General features: G+C 37.7%; 4 protein-coding genes and 2 long non-coding RNA genes across 8 annotated transcripts; 3 read left to right on the forward strand and 3 right to left on the reverse strand.

The window, feature by feature from the left end:
• Window positions 1-573: 573 nt before the first annotated feature.
• Window positions 574-2,814, reverse strand: LOC135800965 (uncharacterized). The gene is made up of 3 exons (XR_010550259.1): window positions 2,521-2,814; window positions 1,361-1,412; window positions 574-875 (listed from the first exon to the last, which is right to left on the reverse strand). It is a non-coding gene; the product is annotated as an uncharacterized lncRNA (long non-coding RNA).
• A 2,263-nt stretch (window positions 2,815-5,077) lies between these two features.
• Window positions 5,078-5,759, forward strand: LOC135801193 (uncharacterized). The gene is made up of 3 exons (XR_010550325.1): window positions 5,078-5,200; window positions 5,252-5,563; window positions 5,611-5,759. It is a non-coding gene; the product is annotated as an uncharacterized lncRNA (long non-coding RNA).
• Window positions 5,760-5,798: 39 nt separating this feature from the next.
• LOC135801187 (coronin-2B-like) lies at window positions 5,799-12,204 on the reverse strand. 3 transcript variants are annotated; one of them, XM_065314577.1, is made up of 8 exons: window positions 11,872-12,202; window positions 10,156-10,277; window positions 8,454-8,651; window positions 8,272-8,388; window positions 8,023-8,172; window positions 7,437-7,601; window positions 6,491-7,366; window positions 5,799-6,417 (listed from the first exon to the last, which is right to left on the reverse strand). In XM_065314577.1, the coding sequence occupies exons 2-8, from the start codon at window positions 10,168-10,170 to the stop codon at window positions 6,295-6,297; spliced, it is 1,644 nt and encodes a 547-aa protein (XP_065170649.1). In that variant the 5' UTR covers window positions 10,171-10,277; window positions 11,872-12,202; the 3' UTR covers window positions 5,799-6,294. The 3 variants fall into 3 exon arrangements, with proteins under 3 accessions (XP_065170649.1, XP_065170647.1, XP_065170648.1); XM_065314575.1 differs by lacking the exon at window positions 10,156-10,277 and having other exon boundaries at window positions 11,872-12,204; XM_065314576.1 differs by lacking the exons at window positions 10,156-10,277; window positions 11,872-12,202 and adding an exon at window positions 8,842-9,128.
• A 349-nt stretch (window positions 12,205-12,553) lies between these two features.
• On the reverse strand, window positions 12,554-13,556 carry LOC135801192 (uncharacterized). The gene is made up of 2 exons (XM_065314582.1): window positions 13,415-13,556; window positions 12,554-13,273 (listed from the first exon to the last, which is right to left on the reverse strand). The coding sequence occupies exons 1-2, from the start codon at window positions 13,554-13,556 to the stop codon at window positions 12,732-12,734; spliced, it is 684 nt and encodes a 227-aa protein (XP_065170654.1). The 3' UTR covers window positions 12,554-12,731.
• Window positions 13,557-13,980: 424 nt separating this feature from the next.
• Window positions 13,981-15,449, forward strand: Uba3 (Ubiquitin-like activating enzyme 3). The gene is made up of 2 exons (XM_065314578.1): window positions 13,981-14,880; window positions 14,934-15,449. Exons 1-2 carry the CDS (start codon window positions 13,981-13,983, stop codon window positions 15,369-15,371), a joined length of 1,338 nt encoding a protein of 445 aa, XP_065170650.1. The 3' UTR covers window positions 15,372-15,449.
• An 89-nt stretch (window positions 15,450-15,538) lies between these two features.
• Window positions 15,539-17,405, forward strand: LOC135801191 (proliferation-associated protein 2G4). Its single transcript, XM_065314581.1, has 4 exons — window positions 15,539-15,697; window positions 15,967-16,201; window positions 16,260-16,870; window positions 17,054-17,405. The coding sequence occupies exons 1-4, from the start codon at window positions 15,610-15,612 to the stop codon at window positions 17,281-17,283; spliced, it is 1,164 nt and encodes a 387-aa protein (XP_065170653.1). The 5' UTR covers window positions 15,539-15,609; the 3' UTR covers window positions 17,284-17,405.
• The last annotated feature ends 101 nt before the right edge of the window (window positions 17,406-17,506 follow it).

Genomic DNA, 17,506 nt, shown 5'->3' on the forward strand with positions numbered 1-17,506 from the left:
ATCACTATTCTCTTTTCTTCTCTTCTATTCTCTTCATTTCTTACTTCTCATATTCTCTCCTGCTGCTGCTCTCTCACTTACCTCTTTTTCCTTACTCCTCCGCCATCTCTTCTATTTATTCTTACTGTTGCTACGTCGTGTATGGCTGTTCAAGTTATTTCTAACATATGAATCTTGAATTTTTGTGGTATGCAACCCACATTTCGTAAATTTCTTATTATTTAATAAAATTGCCTCCTACAACTAAGATTCGATCCACGAACCTCTAGCATGCTAGCATATGCACATGCCACCTGAGCCACAACGCTCACTTATCAAACTCTATTCGTTTCAGTTATAAATGTTGTTGTTTTTGTCACCTTTTTAAAAACAACAATGATCTTTAAACCTAATTCTGAAAACGACAATAGGAACACAGAGAGATAACTGATTCAAAATATACTATTAAATTATATTTTATCCAAATTCATATAATCAAGGCAGTACATATACAAATTTAATTCTGTTACATGAAATTTAAAGTGGGCCCCTAAAATTTTGTATATAAGATGAAGTTGCAAGAACATGTACTGAACAAGGATGTAAAAAATAGTGTAACGAGTAAAAAAAAGTAAACAAATTCCCTTTTTTCGCTTTTAGGGCCCACTTTGCCCCACCCTCCCCTACATGTGTTCAACGTTACTTGCAAAAGTGACATAAGTTACAAGTTACACTTACTTGAATGTTTAATCTTCACAAACTAGTACGGAATAGATTTTACGGACACTCGGAAAACAAACGAGGTATATTTCCACGTTTGAATTATTTAATAAATGCACAAAATATATAAATCCAGTAAGAATTCTTCGTGTCGACGAGAGATATCCGACGGGCGACTGAAAACACGTGCGCACATTGAAAAAAACAACTTAATTCATACTTCCACGCGCGATAACTTATTATTTCCACATCGTATAATCTCAAAATGCTAAATTTTATTCGTATCGCGTGTTTAGTTTCATAAATTAATATCACTACGCAAATAAATCCACTGGGACGGACTTCTTAGCCGACGAAAGATATCCGACGGCCGACGGCAAAAACGTGCGCACATTGTAAAACTACACAATTCTGGATTCCACGCGCGATAATTCATTAACTGCACGCCGTACTAGTCCGTTAATTCTAAATGTTATCTTTGCTGATCGGTTCTAATTCAACTACCGACTTAAAATCACAAGAAACGCTAGTTACAAAGATCGACTTGTGAACAAAACACGTGTGTACCGAACAACATCGCACGATCAACTAAACAAAGAAAAGATATTGCAGGATACGTGAACGAAGCAGCTATGAAAATGATAAGAATTTAAATACTCACAATTGAATGCGGGCACGATTGTACACCGAGGTCACGTTCAACTCCTTGACATCTAAAAACAGAAATCAGATGCGCTGTGATTTGAAACTTAAATTCACATTTAATTCGCTAAATTGACTAAAACTTTATAACACCAAAATATAAAAATAACAAAAGTAAGATCTAGTATAGTAATACTATATTACTTGCTATGTATATTTTCTCATCACAATAGTCTTCAACAAATGTTGCATCTACAAAGGTGGTGTGCACATTAGTTTAAAAGAAACTAGAAAAAATACAAACATTTCACGAGAAAGAGTAACAAAAATCACACATTTATGCTACTTATTGCGGGTTGCAGGTCGAATTCCTGCAAGAAACTAATACCACCCGATGGAAAATTTAATTCCGCATCTCTTGACGCCGCGCTGAAGTTAATGAGCCGAGAAGGTCGCGTGCAATCCTAAAAAATTAGAAACATTTCACCAGAAAAGGTGACAAAAATCACAGGTTTATGCTAATTATTTTGGGTTGCAGATCGAATTCCTGCAACAAGGAAATACCACCCGACGGAGAATTTAATACTGCATCTCTGGACGCCGTGCTGAAGTTAATGAGCCGACAAGGTCGCGTGCAATCCTGAAAAATTACAAACATTTCACGAGAAAGGGTGACAAAACTCACACCTTTATGCTAAGTATTGCGGGTTGTAGGTCGAATTCCTGCAACAAACAAACACTACCCGACGGAGAATTTAATTCCGCATCTCTAGACGGCAAGCTGAAGTCAATGAGTCGACAAGGTCGCGTGCAATTCTGAAAATTTACAAACACCTCACGAGAAAGGGTGACAAAAATCACAGCTTTATGCTAATTATTTCGGGTTGCAGATCGAATTCCTGCCACAAAGAAATACCACCCGACGGAGAATTTAATCCCGCATCTCTAGACGACGTGCTGAAATTAATGAGCCGACAAGGTCGAGTGCAATCCTGAAAAATTACAAACAGTTCACCAGAAAGGGTGACAAATCACACCTTTATGATAATAATTGCGGGATGCAAGTCGAATTCCTGCAACAAACAAATACCACCCGACGGAGAATTTAATTCCGCATCTCTAGACGCCGTGATGAAGTTAATGCAAGTTAATGATGAAGCAGACAAAAATGTTACTCACAGTATTACGTTTGCGCTGATAACCTTTCCACATGGTACCACATACGTGGTTTATTTCCACATCTGAACATTTTTTACCAATAACTCCAATTGGAATTCTTAGACCCTGGAAATGATCCGACGATTGGTGGTCTGCGACACACGCGCGCCGGTGAAAAAACCACTTAATTTTTCATTTTTAACGCGGTATTAACCGTTAGCATTTCGCCTACTAGAATTAAATGCCGTAGATTTAAAAACTCCACAAAATGCCAGAATTTCATGCCAAGAGCATGACGTGTGACCTCTACCTAACCACGGCGCAGCACATACTGCGCCGAAAGAGTTTGAATTGCACAAATGAGTTTTCTTTCGATCCTTGCGCCATCTAGTTGCAGCAACAACTAGTTGGGTTATGGTGAGCGCGCACTACAACAGTCCAACTAAACAGTTGGGTTTGTAGTACAATATTGTCCAGAGTGCAACGGAGGAGAAAAATCAAGACCGAGAGTATTGGGTGCATCCCATCCACAGTGATAGATTATTAAAGGCATGTAATTAAACAAACTTTATTTTTTCGATTTTAACTTGTCAATTCATTAAATGCACTTATAATTAATGTTTGCACTTAAAAATACAGAACTGAACTTAAAATAAATATTTGCACTTTGAAAAATGAATTCCACTTGAATAAAATGCTTTGCACTATGAAATTAATACTTTGCACTTATAAAACTTGCAGGGTAGTATTAAGTACGTGCCGTACTCTTAACCGGCCCCTTCTATCAATACCACCGCCCTCAAATAGTACCAAACAAGGTAGCCTACCTAACCACCACCCCAACCCCATCCACCCCTCCCCAAACCCCCAACCACCCGACAAATAATACCAAACAAGGGAGCTACCTAACCACCACCCCCGACCGCCCCACAAATAATACCAAACAAGGTAGCCTACCTAACCACCACCCCAACCCCCGACCGCCCCACAAATAATACCAAACAAGGTAGCCTACCTAACCACCACCCCCAACCCCCAACCACCCCACAAATAATACCAAACAAGGTACCCTACCTAACCACCACAAATTATAAAGTTTCAATTTAAAAAGTTGATTCAAAGCAAATTTAAGCTTAAACCTGAATATATAAGTGCATTGTATTAAAATATAAGTTATACAATCTATAGTGCATAATATGAATTTCTTAGTGCAAAGTATGAAAACTTAAGTGCGGCTGTTCAAGTGGATTGTATTTTAACTAAAGTGCATTTAATATATCCCCATTATTAAATCGAAAATTTTACGCGATGCATTCAAAAGTACTAGATTACCCGAAAAAGTTTTTCGCATTTTATCGGATGACCATAACTAGCGCCAAAACTCGGAGCGAACTGGTCGAGTCGGCCGACTAAACAATCGGTCGGTGTGCGCGCTTGCGAGGAGCTCCATACTGATATCGCAGTCGGCTGATAGTTTGCCGATAGTTTAGTTTGAACGCAGTTGAGTAGCCTATCAGCCTATCAAACTTATTTATCGGCCGATACAAAATCGTTGTAGTATGCGGACTTGCATACATCTTCACACTGATTATAAGCCCGACCAAACTATCCCAGGCCGATAAAAAGTTTGTGGTCTGCGGAGGCTCTTACAATGTGGTACCAATTAAACTACGCTAAGATGTCGGGTTCAGCTGCTAGACCCCTACAAACAATAAATATCAGTACGCACAAAATATCAAAATGGGAATTTTGTTGCTTTCCTGAGGGTCCTAAATTCCAAGATGAGAAAAAAAATCAAATCCATGTATTAGTAATAAGACGTAGGCTGCATTAAGTTTTAGAAATTTGAAAATACCCACGTGATAGTGTTTTTAAGACATACTTAAGTACTTGGAAGATAATGAGAAACGGAATTGGCGAAATGAAGCAGGAAACACAAAAAGTTGTGCATACCCAGATCTGGATATTTGTGAAAAATAGCTATGACCATTGATTGGCAATAAGATGATACCAATATCCGACGGCTAACAAACGCTTGCAAAAACATTGAACATCACACACTAAATTTGTTATTACAAAAAATCCACACGCGATTAACCATTGGCAAACCATTAATTACGTTGATTACCACAAACTGACAAAGATGACCAATAAAATATATTGCGATTTGCCTATTTTCTGAAAGAACGTGACTAGTGGACATGTGATCGCAGCGATGGAACAAAACAAACTGCTTTCAAGTGTTGCTCCTACTGTTTGTTTTTATGTAAAATGCGCACCTGTGCGCCATCTAAGAATACTTCAGAATTGTTTCAAAACTATATAAACGTATGTGCAATATTCAAAACAGAATTTTTAAAATTTAAATAAGGCTTATTAAATTATGCTTCATATTAACTAGTTTCTGAGTAAACCGAGGGGCATTTTATTCTACAAGAATCCAATAATACAAAAAAACATGCACTATTTAAATATTAAATACCATAATGCTAAATGCACTAGGAAATGAACCCGTTTCCTGCAATTTATTAAATATACGAGATAAGAACACAGAAAAACAAATGTATTTAACTCTAACTAAATTAAATCAATGTATCATTGCATCAAAATGACTTCTTTTGCAACGTGCGTAATATTTATATGTATTGCAATTCATTTGGCAATACTACAAATAGTAGATTTTGAAATGAAGCGGAACAAGGTAAAATATCATATAACAACTTTTCGTATTTTTAAAAACGGAATGTTTTAGACATTTAGATTCTACACATTTATGGCGCCCTGTGATGAACAAATTAAAGAAGCCTATGTTGAAAATGTTGTGGTACATCGAGTTGATGGAGCTTACACTCTTGATTACGATTTTCATTTGAGTGCAGATGTGAGCGATTTTAGAACGGAAGTTTCATTTTCACGTTGTTCATCACGAGAAGCTCTAGATTCATGTGAAACAATGCCGTCATTCTCTACGAATCATGGGTGTAAATTTGTTACTGCACAGAATGCTGCTTGGACACCGCTGGTTAATTGTTCGACACCTAAACTGCGCTGTCCAACAAAAAAAGTAACAATATTAATAATAACAATGGCGATTTCATAATGTACTTTCAGGGATTTTATAAATATCGTAATTGCAAGCTTGATCTAACGTTATACAGCTTTATGCCACTGGGACGCTCATATTGGAGAGTGCAAATTGTAATGTCCGTTAAAGAAAAAAGGTTGTGCTTCAAAGTCGAAGGTAATATAATTAATTAAACCGGAATTATATAGCACACGTAGTACCTCTTTGCTAAATATCTTGGTCATATTAGATTTAATTGTTGTCAAATTTTATAAAAACAATACATAGTCAACTAGTTATTCTAACAAATATCATCTAGCAACAAAATACATTCAACTTTTTCCTATGTCTATTGCTCTAACAATCATAGAGTAATACATTGTAACTATTTTGAATGTTTCTCAACACGCACTACTTTACTGTTCGAATATTTCCATCGTATATATAAATATAGAATATGTATAACAAAGAAAACACAATTTGACAGTTTTCACTGGTAAATTTCATAAAATCTATCATTTAGCGCGTCATGATAATCCGCAAAGAACCAAAAAAAAACAGCCCATAACCGTTTGTGCAGTAGAGATCATGAAACAGAATATACAACGCAATGTCATAAGCTTAAATGATTTGGTAACACGTAAATTGAACTTAAACTTAATTGATTACACACATAATAAATACAAATATTAAAGCTGTGAATCTAGTTGGAAGCACTGGATCGTGTCGGATCACAAATGCTGCTGCAATCTTCTAATTTGATCTTCCAACTCTTTAACGCGAATTTCACTATTCGCCAGTTGCTTTTTCACCAACCGCAGTTCCTCGCCCTGCGCCTTGTACGCTCTCTTTAACTGAAATGTAAATTTACTTTGAAGCATTTCCGTACGTCTACAATATATAGACTACAGTTCAGAATATACTTACGTCGTTTTCAGTGTTTATATTATCGCCAATTGTGTTTATTTGCTTTATCAACGGCATGTCATCGTTGAGATTTTCCCTGTTATTGTGAATATTACCAAACATCTGTTGCAATTGATGAAATTTGGTACTTTGGTTGGTGGAAGTCTTATTGTTCTTTTCGTTGATAGTGTCTTTAGATCTATAATCTGGAATGGTTTCCATGGAAAGAAAAGCGAACTTTTTCTTGTTGTTTTCTAACGAAACCGGTATGACCACCGGCGGCGTTTCGATGGTCGGCGTCAACGGTTTGAACACTCGTGGTTTACATGTTGTGACACTTTCCCCAGTACGCAAGGACATTAGTAATGGCATTGCGTCTCGCCCACCAATCCATTCCTGTGCGGATAATGCGGGTTTCGCCGCAGCCGTGTCAGGATAAAGATCCTCATGAAACTGATCGCTTTTCCGCGGGACAATCATGCAGATCGGTTCGCAAACACCTTTCGTCGCATGTAACTTATAGAAACGAAACACTTCGCATTGACTGGTCTTCATGCCGCGTTTTGGCATAAAGCCTAAACCACGCTGCGGATTGCCTGATAAAAACTGATTTAAAAAGAAAATATAGGGCGCTTCGTTGACAATTTCATAATAACGAATGTTTCCGTCCCCTTTTCCGGCGAGATACACAATGTTGGTGTCATGATCGTAGTATGGGAAGACAACCCCTGATGAGCTGTCTATGGTGTCTACAGTAAGGGGTTGCGACAAGTTGGTTTGGTCCCACACCGAATACTGTCGGTCGGAATGTCGCGAAAAGCCTGTTGTGAGCAGTCTACCAGATGTGCCGAGGAATGTTACTTTACTTGCTTTGGAACCAGCGTGACAGATGCCCTCCTATAATTCAAACCAAATATAATTGCAAACAACAATTTCTCTCATCTGCTTAATCGCTTTTAACACTTACAGCTTTCACTTGACCGCTGCGCGGTTCGATAATTCGCAGCTTCTTATCCTTACAGGTCGTTGCTAACAAACTTCCATCGCGATTCAGCGCCATACAATAGATAACATCTGGATGGCAGTTGATCATGTTAACGGCGTTGCCTTTCTCTATGTCCCAAACAATCACCTGCGTAATTAAAAGTTTTATAAACCAGGCAACAACAATTTCATTAAATAATTGCTGATTGTAGTATTTTTAATATAATAATTTCTAATACGCGCGGTAATTATGATAATATTGGCGGAATTTTTCACTGCACACCGGAACAATTTCGCTTTCGGTTGTTTCTCTAATAATTAATTCGCCATGCTCGAGGAGGCATGCAGAAGACTTCGCATAATTGTCAGTTGGGTAACATCAAGAGCCGCCGCGGCGCGAAACAAAGAATATCAGCGTGTTAAACGCGATCAAAACGCATCACGACGGGGAAGTACATAAAGCCAAACGCGCGCATTGTTGGAAAGTGAAAAACATTGTAAAGCGGCGACGGCGCCGATGATCAAAGATGTATAACATGAATGTAAGTGAAATCGACGTTTTTCCATACCAAGTGATCGAAACCAGCGCTGAACAAGATGTTTTCAGCTGTCGGATGCCATTCGATGTATGAAACGCGTCGTTTATGTCCAACCAACTCAACCAGCCAGTCGGTAAGATGTGTTGAAAGGCCGGCGTCAGGAATGTGCCATAATTTGATCTGAAACCGTGTCGAACATGTTAACACTAACTTTCCATTCGCACAATCGCACAATTTGTACGCACGAACAAATCGAGAAGATAATGAAAATGTACGTACGGTGCAGTCGTCCGAGCACGACGCAATTACGTTGTCGTTGAAAGGATTCCATTTTATGTCTAAGACGGCACCACGATGTCCGGTTACTCGACTGGCGTTAAAATCCAATCGACCAGTCTACAAACAACAGAAATAAATTGTATTGCCATCAATTAATATTAATTAAAGTTGTATTTCCATACACAATCTAGGGGCAGTACAACGAATGCTCCGCCACCGGCAACTTCGGTGACGATAGCGATGAACTTCGGATTGACTGCACAGAATTGCGAATCGTGCGCATTCTTCGTTATTTGAATATTCTCGTAGCATTTCTCGCGCTTCGCAGGCTCTCCGTAGACGTGCCGAAACTTGGAGCTGCGAACGCCGCGAAACCATAACTGCAACATCAAATTAAGCACAATTCACAAACGTTCACATTCATTAGCTCATCAGCAGATTATCACATCGTTGTTATGATATAATAACGCAAGCTAGGCTATAATACTAATTATATGTGATGTTTCAATTAACACGATGAGAAAACAATGGAAAATAACGATAATACTAAATCAATCCGTTCTCGGCGACCTTTTTGGGCTGATCCGATGACATTTCTCCACAATAGACCTCACTGGTTGACTTCAAAATGTTATAACACGCACAAAATGAGTGTTGTACAACTAGCGCGCATTAAATGCTTATAAAATGTTTAATATTCAAACACACTAAACATTCCGGCACGGCTAAAGCGCGACCTCCAAACTAGTATTCCGAATGACATCAACGTGCACTTTGTTTCAATTCACTTTACACTTGAAGCTGTAGGTAATGATTTTCCTTTAAAATGCGCGCAATGCAAGCGACAGCGTCAAGTAGATATGTTTGCGGTTCAGGGAATGATAAGAATCGTGGCTTATCTTTATATACGCGAGTGTGGGGCGTAGCAAAAGCTGAATCGTTTGGTGTACGTTAAATAATACGTTAAATAAACAAACCATGTGATGACGCTATAATTTTTATGCATTTATGTAATGGAATAATTGATTAATTATGTCCGAGGCACTTGTTGCGTTGCGTGCCATGTGTTCGTATTGTATTTTTTATTTCTTCATTTCACTTTCGATTAGAAAAAATAAAATAAAATGCATTTTCATTCGGAATGTTGGTTCGTGCACGCGATTCAACATGCAAGCTGTTTGTATATTGGATTATTCGAGTTTATGCTATATTTCCGTACGTCGTTTGGTGCACCGAATGCATCGAAACAATTAAAGAATAAAGTTTTAAACGCACGATTGGAATAAGTGAAACTGTATACGTAATCAATAGAATATAATTGAATTTGTAAATTAAATCATTAAATATAAATGTAATCAGTTCAACATACTCACATTAGATAACAACGTTTTGTATTAAGGTAATACATATAATCAATTGTTTATTTTTAGTCTAGGTATTTTTTCACAACTTTATCAATCGTTTAAAACGACAAAAAACGGTAAAAAAACTACTTTTCTAGAGGCACTTTACAGGTTTTAATAAAACAACCAAATTTTTGGTTTCCACAATTATATACATTAAAAATGTATAATTTATCTACTACCAATTACCCAAAATACTTTTACCCAATAATTTCCCCATGCAAAATGAAAATAAAGGCTTTCAGTCAAAAATATCTACAATTATAGGTTTTTCAGGACAATATAGACGTTAAAATTGTATTTTACAGGCAATAAATTTAAAGTATTATAAAGGGTGAATGGGGTGGTTGTAACCTTGCAATATAAATAATGATTTTTTATTTAAAAAATCGTGAAATAATCGCGAAATAAAGACATTTTAGTATTGTTAGTGTTACAAAATTAGTAAATAATAAATTTAAAAAATAAATTAAAAACTCACCTGAGAATTTGTCATTCTGCCTGTACAATCTCAAAAATGCACACCAATAAAATCGAAGAACAAGAGTTGCTCCCGGCACATAGGCTTCACATGCAAAACCAAAATAACGCAATTCACAAAAACTGAAACACGAAATAAAGTCAACAATAAAATAAACTCCAATATGATGTAACTAAATAAAAATTATATATAACCGATGTACACTAACGTTAACTGCGTTTGGATAGTAAATGCCCGGCACTCCAGTCGGTAATTAAACAGCAGCGCGCGAAATTGTAATGATTTGGAAAAAAGTTGTTCGATTTTACAACACGACCAACCCCACTATTGTTGCGTTTTCTCCTCAAATAAGTTTTGCACTCATTGATCTAACTTGGTTGCTAAAAAACAAAACAACAAAGCAACAGTAGTGGTGGCGAGCGCGTTTGCTTTCAAAAAAGACGACGGCGTTTATGTTCTGCATGGGAGCAATAAACACGGCGAGTGAGTTAAGCTGTGCTAAGCATGTGTAGAAGAGTAGCGTCTGGTGTTTGCATTGATATGATAAATTGCCATTCAAAGGCGGGCAGATAATAGTGGCGTGATTACAAAGCGAGTGCGAAAATAAATTATGGTGTGCGCTGAAGATTACATGTTTACATGGCACTGTGGAAAGTGACAAACAATTTCATTCATTCAACGATTTGTGCAATGTGAACACAAAAAAAACTTACACGCGGGATTTTAATTAATTTTTATGGTTTAGAATACAACAATGAAGATTAATAATCATTATTTTTGCAAATAATGAAATTTTGAAATTCTATTTTGTGTGTAATATAATAAAATAAAAATCAATTTTTGCCCCTCATTTAATTAAATTTACTTCTTGTTCGTGGGAAAAATCATTTTTTTTTGTTAATTTTCGTCGATAACATATTCTATATCCATAAAATTCGGTAAATTCTATTTTGTGAGTAAAAATTAAATAAAAGTATTTTTTATTTTATTAAATGTACATCCTGCATGTGAAAAATATGAAATTTTTGTTAATTTACGTCACAAAACAATTTCATATCCATTAAAACCTACAAAAACTAACGTAAATAATCTATAGGATTAATCTTTACTCAATAAAACCAACATGTGCCGAATATTTAATCAAAATAAGCCTGAAACTTTAAATATTTGCATTAAGTACAAAGATGTTAACGAGATATCATTCGCAACATCAGCACAACCGTTACTTATATCGCAGCGCCACACAAAGGAACACAAAATAAAATATAAAGCACAAGCACACAAGAGTTCATGAATAAAATTAATTTGCGATTCGGTGGTTTCTAAATTCATCAAGGCATGAAAACTCGCGACTAACGGTCGCGCGTACACTCGGCCATTATAAAGACTTTTAAACTGAGTGAACATATAAAGCACATAAACTACAAAAACATATAAAATAAATTTGATCCATTTGTCGGATGGAAGTGCAAAGACCTATCATTAGAGCGAATCACAACTTGGCAAATACGGAGCTTTCAACTTGAAGAAATAAATTTAAGAACTTAATAAATAAACAAGTCAAGAATTCAAGTCCATCCGGCATGCGGCGTATGTAATATTGAATACAATTAATAAAATATATTGTATATGAATAATATAAAACACCCTGAATAATGTAAAGGCTAAAAATACACGGAAACACGACACAGTTGAGCATGTACTCGTAAAACTTACCCTTGACGTAGGCCTAGTGCATGATCGATTGTCGATGGTCGCGGCGCTGTTTTTGTCAGCTAGTTTCCTCGACGGCGACGAAGATTTCGCCTCAATATCAGCAAACATAATCGTAATCTCACTGTGATGAATGCAACAGCACGATACGTAAAGACTACACGATTCTATGCAGCACGCACCGCACGGAAGCGGGAATATCGGCACTGGTTGGGACCGCACTGCTGGATTATTGTGTAGATTTGTCGATGCGCTTATTACGCGCACTGCACACCCGTTGACACCCGCACACGAGATACATAGACCAGCAACAAGCGGCAACACAATGCGCGGCGTCCGTCCAGCAACGAACTCGCGTACGCACAACGCGCAGAACCGGCACGGACGAAGCGTTTCAAGGTTACGAGCTTTATGATTTGTGTGCGCCGTTCGTGTGAACGTACGAGGGCGCCGCAATGCGCGACGCGCAGTGCCCAACGTGCATTGTGCTATCCGCGGGACGCACGGGCGAAGGGGACAGAGCACAAGGGGCACTCGCGGCGTTAGTGTAGCACTCTAGTGTGATGAAGAAGGGATTCAAGTATGCAGAGCATGCAGAGTCTAGAGATGAAGCAAATACAACAACAACTGAGAATAGAATTTACCCTGTTTGTCATGTACGCCTAGTCCTTAAAATGTTACAATATTCCTACAAAAATAAACAAATTTATTATTATTGTACAAAACAATACTATTTATCAGTGGAATAATAATTATCATATCTTGAATGTTCAAAATATGTAAAATGTGCTATTCTAAGCCTTAATTTAGTTAAAAAAAATGATTTTATGGTAACCCAATCAAACATAACCTAATTCTCGTGCTCAGTTGGCTTCTGCTAGCCGTTGAGTGAGGTTAATCGCTTCCAGTTCACTAATAGCGCTGAAAACCTTTTGTTTTGCGATTATTTTATTACTCTCGCTGAATTTCCGCACGGTTGCTTTCATTGTATCAAAAAATAGATCCAACTCGTCCTTTATATTCTCACCATCATGATCATCTCTCAAATAAAGCCTAGTGTTATCTGATAGTTTCCTCTTTTTCGTTTCTACCACATACTCGACAATACAGGCTTTATCAGAATCTGCTTTTTCGGTTGCAGGATGTACTTCATCTTTAAAATCCTCAGTGTGTTCAGCATTCTCGTACATGCTATCATCTTCTGATTGATTCAGTATTATCTCTTCGGATAATACTGTTGCGCATGCACGTTTGGCCTGATAGTTTGTATGCGGGAGTAAAAATGATAAATCGTCGTAATATTTCCATTTGGGTAATTGTTCTTCGGCTGTTGTTCGTTTCTTTCGCATGTACCTTCGAAATTGATTGCGTAAAGATTCCCATCTAGTTTTTACTCTTGTAAGTGCTGAAAATGATAAAATTTGGAATTAACGACAGTCCAGCGCGCAGTCAGATAACATACTGTCAAATTTTGTGGTGCGAATTTGCGCCACACTCACACCTAATTTGGTATTTTAAAAATGTTGTAAAATATCTCAAAACTTACTGTATTCTAGGACATCGGCTATTTCCTTCCACACTTTCTGCTTGTAAGCATAGTCGTTGTAGTGAGTGTTTTCAATGTCGTATAAACATTTGTGATTCTTCACAAATTCGATAAGGACGAGGTCGTCGCTTGATAGATCCATCAAAGAAATTTTTAAAAAGGTTTAAAACAGTGATACAACAATAATACAATACAAAATAGTCGAATTGCTGTTTCAATTTGCAAAACTTTAGCCACTGTTTAAATAAAACTTGACTGTGACTGTATCTTGGCTTCCAGTCAAGCTGTACGTTTCAGGTGAATGAAGATATTGCTCATATTACATTAGAATATATATGGAAAATTAACCAAATTTAATAATGAGTAGGTACTATTTAGTTTTCCTACATTAATTCCCTGGCACTGAAATAAACTGAAATCACTGCAAATTATGTACTAAACTCGGTGACTGGCTGTCAGCTGACTGTGACCGTAGACTGTGCCGTCGACTTGACCGTGACTGCCGTTCTCGCTTAGAGCTTACAGGTTAAGTGAAATTACAAAACAAACTTGCGAAAATTTGAAAAATGGGTGAAATAACAACGGAACAAAACCAAAGACACTGCGGTCACTTAAGAAAAGTCCTCGAACGTCCCGGTCCATTTTGCCATCCAGATTTTGAACCTTCACCGGATATATTGGACTTTATTTCCAACAACTGCAAAATTATCGTCATCGGTGCCGGCGGTTTAGGATGCGAACTCCTCAAGGATTTAGCCCTGATGGGTTTTAAACACATTCATGTCATCGATATGGACACCATCGAGTTATCCAACTTAAACCGACAGTTTCTCTTCCGCACCAAAGACATAGGCAAGTCCAAGGCAGAAGTTGCAGCGAAATTTATAAACACCAGAGTGGCTGGCTGTCAAGTGGTGCCACATTTTTGCAAGATTCAAGACTATGATGAAACATTCTATAAACAATTCCACATTGTTGTATGTGGATTGGATTCAATTGTCGCCCGGCGCTGGATGAACGGCATGTTAATTTCTATGCTGAATTATGAAGATGGTGTTCTGGATCAGTCCAGTGTGATACCAATGGTTGATGGTGGCACAGAAGGATTCAAAGGAAATTTAAAAGTTGTTCTGCCTGGCATGAGTGCATGCATTGAATGCACATTAGATTTATATCCACCTCAAGTTAATTATCCACTCTGTACTATTGCTAATACACCAAGATTACCAGAACATTGTATTGAATATGTCAAAGTGATACAATGGCCTAAAGAGAATCCTTTTAATGCTTCAATTGATGGTGATGATCCTCAGCATATTACATGGATCTATGAGAAGTCTACAGAAAGAGCTAATCAGTTTAATATTACTGGATTAACATATAGACTTGTGCAGGGAGTTGTGAAAAATATTATTCCTGCTGTTGCTTCCACCAATGCTGTTATTGCAGCTGTTTGTACAACAGAGGTAAAATATTTTTATTTTAAATTTAAATGTTTAAACTTTTAATGCAATTGTAGGTTTTTAAAATTGCAACCAGTTGTTGTGTGCCAATGAATAACTACATGGTTTTCAATGATGTAGATGGAATTTATACTTATACTTACGAAGCAGAAAAGAAAGATAATTGCCTGGCATGTTCAAATATACCTCAGCAGCTTGAAATTCCCGATCCATATAAGATGAAACTAAAAGATCTCATTCAAGTCCTATGCGAAAGTGCATCGTATCAAATGAAGAATCCCGCCTTAACAACTAGTGTCAACGGCAAGAATCGTACTTTATACATGAGCGGCATCAAAAGTATTGAGGAACACACGAAAGAAAATTTGAACAAATCGTTGGTTGATTTAGGTTTGGAAGATGGCGCCGAAATAATGGTGGCGGATGTGACATCTCCGAATACAGTGGCGTTGATTCTGAAATATTTAAACAAAGATGCACCTATGGATAATTAGAATATGTTATAATACGAACCTGTGTTAGTTTTAAATTTGTATTTTGGTATTTAATCACAAGACACTTATTTAATTATTGTTTGTATGTATTTTTTGCGAGCTTTTATTTTGGCGCCCATTCTAGTGATTATCTGGGGATATTTGCGTGCGTTTCCGTTTCGGCGGCAAATGTCAGCTTGAACGTAGGTCACGACGGTCACGTGACCGCTGTACAACACACGTTCAGTCTCTGTTCACCATGGCGGACGATAAAGATGTGGCCGAAAAGACCATCGCCGAAGATTTGGTTGTTACCAAATATAAAATGGCTGGGGAGATAGTAAATCGTGAGTCTTTCGCTTTCGTTTCCATTTTGAATTCTATGCCGTCCATGTTTGCGGCGAATAGATGATTGCACCATATGGCTGTTGTGCCGGCATGCTTCCACGTTAGACCACGCGGTTTTGCGCTTTTTGTTTGAATGTTGGTTTTAGGCGCGACTTCACAATTAGCACATAATATTCCGTCATGGTAAATTGTTACTGTTATTTTATCGCCAATATGCACTTTGCTTGATGATAATTCTAATCAAAAACATGTTTTTATTGTGTTCCAGGTGTACTCAAGCAGGTATTGGACAAATGCGTGGCCGGTGCATCCGTTCGCGAAATCTGCGAATTTGGCGACAGTCTGCTTCTTGAAGAAACCGGCAAGGTGTTCAAAAAGGAGAAAGACTTGAAGAAGGGCATTGCATTCCCAACTTGTGTCTCAGTAAACAACTGTATTTGTCATTATTCTCCTGTGCCTAGTGAAGCTGACTATACTCTTAAGGATGAAGATGTGGCTAAAGTGTAAGCACAAATTTAACTTTCAATCAATGATTTCCTTGTTAATGACAACTAATTTCAGTGATTTAGGTGCCCATGTTGATGGGTTTATAGCTGTTGTGGCACATACTGTGGTTGTGGGTGGTTCAAGTGACAACAAGGTGACTGGAAGGAAAGCTGATGTTATCCTTGCTGCTCACTATGCATCACAAGCAGCACTGAGGCTGTTGAAGGCTGGAAATGAAACATATGCAGTAACTGATGCTGTGCAGAAAGTTGCTGAAGCATACAAATGCAAACCAGTTGAGGGCATGCTCAGCCATCAGCTGAAGCAATTCAAAATCGACGGGGAGAAAACCATTATCCAGAATCCGAGCGACGCGCAAAAGAAGGAGCACGAGAAGTTCGAATTTGACAAGTACGAAGTGTACGCGATGGATGTACTTATTAGCACCGGTGAGGGTGTTGGCAAAGAAGCCGACACCAGAGTGTCGATTTACAAGAAAACCGACGAAATCTACCAACTAAAATTGAAGGCGTCGCGAATGTTTTACAGCGAGGTGCGCACCAAGCATGGCGTGATGCCCTTCAACCTACGTGGCTTCTCGGCGGAATCAAAAGCGAAATTGGGCGTCGTAGAATGTGTGAATCACAAATTAATAGAGCCATTCCAAGTTCTCTATGAGAAACCGGGTAAGTTTTCTGAAAATTATACATTTTAAACATAATATCTGCAATGATGAATATAAATATCCAATTGATCCTACTGAATTAATCAGCTGAAGACAAACTCGGAAACTGAAGCATATTTACCAATATTTGTGTTTGTTTTGTTTAAGTTTAGAAAAAATGTTCATGTACCGCTTTTTGTTTCAGCCGAAATTGTGGCACACTTCAAATTTACGGTTTTGTTAATGCCCAATGGACCTCATAAAATTACCGGCCTGCCACTGGAAACGGATGTGTATCAGTCTGCTCACTCGGTCACCGATCCGGAGTTGAAGTCCTTATTGAACAGCTCTGCTAACCCTAAGGCGGGGAAGAAGAAGAAAAAGAAGTCCGAGAGCGGCGAGCCCATGGAAACTGAAGCGGCGGCAGCTTTCTGAGAAACAGTATTTTGTAACAATGTTGCAAAACGGTTGAGTGGTTAAGCCATCCTTTCGAAATCAGAAAAATACAATTTTTTATATATAATGATAAATTAGTATATAAAAGTGTGGAAAATTAATGTTCCTCGCGCCCGGCGAATTACTCTTTCTCCCAGTTTTAAACATGACAATTTGACGGTTAACAACAAATAGCATTATAAAAGACAGCCTTGTACTAATT

Source organism: Atheta coriaria, unplaced genomic scaffold (assembly GCF_025399875.1).
Source record: "Atheta coriaria isolate IRGN ID8LTWV9N9 unplaced genomic scaffold, Caltech_Dcor_3.1 hic_scaffold_10_pilon, whole genome shotgun sequence".
Classification (NCBI taxonomy): Eukaryota; Metazoa; Arthropoda; class Insecta; order Coleoptera; family Staphylinidae; genus Dalotia; species Dalotia coriaria.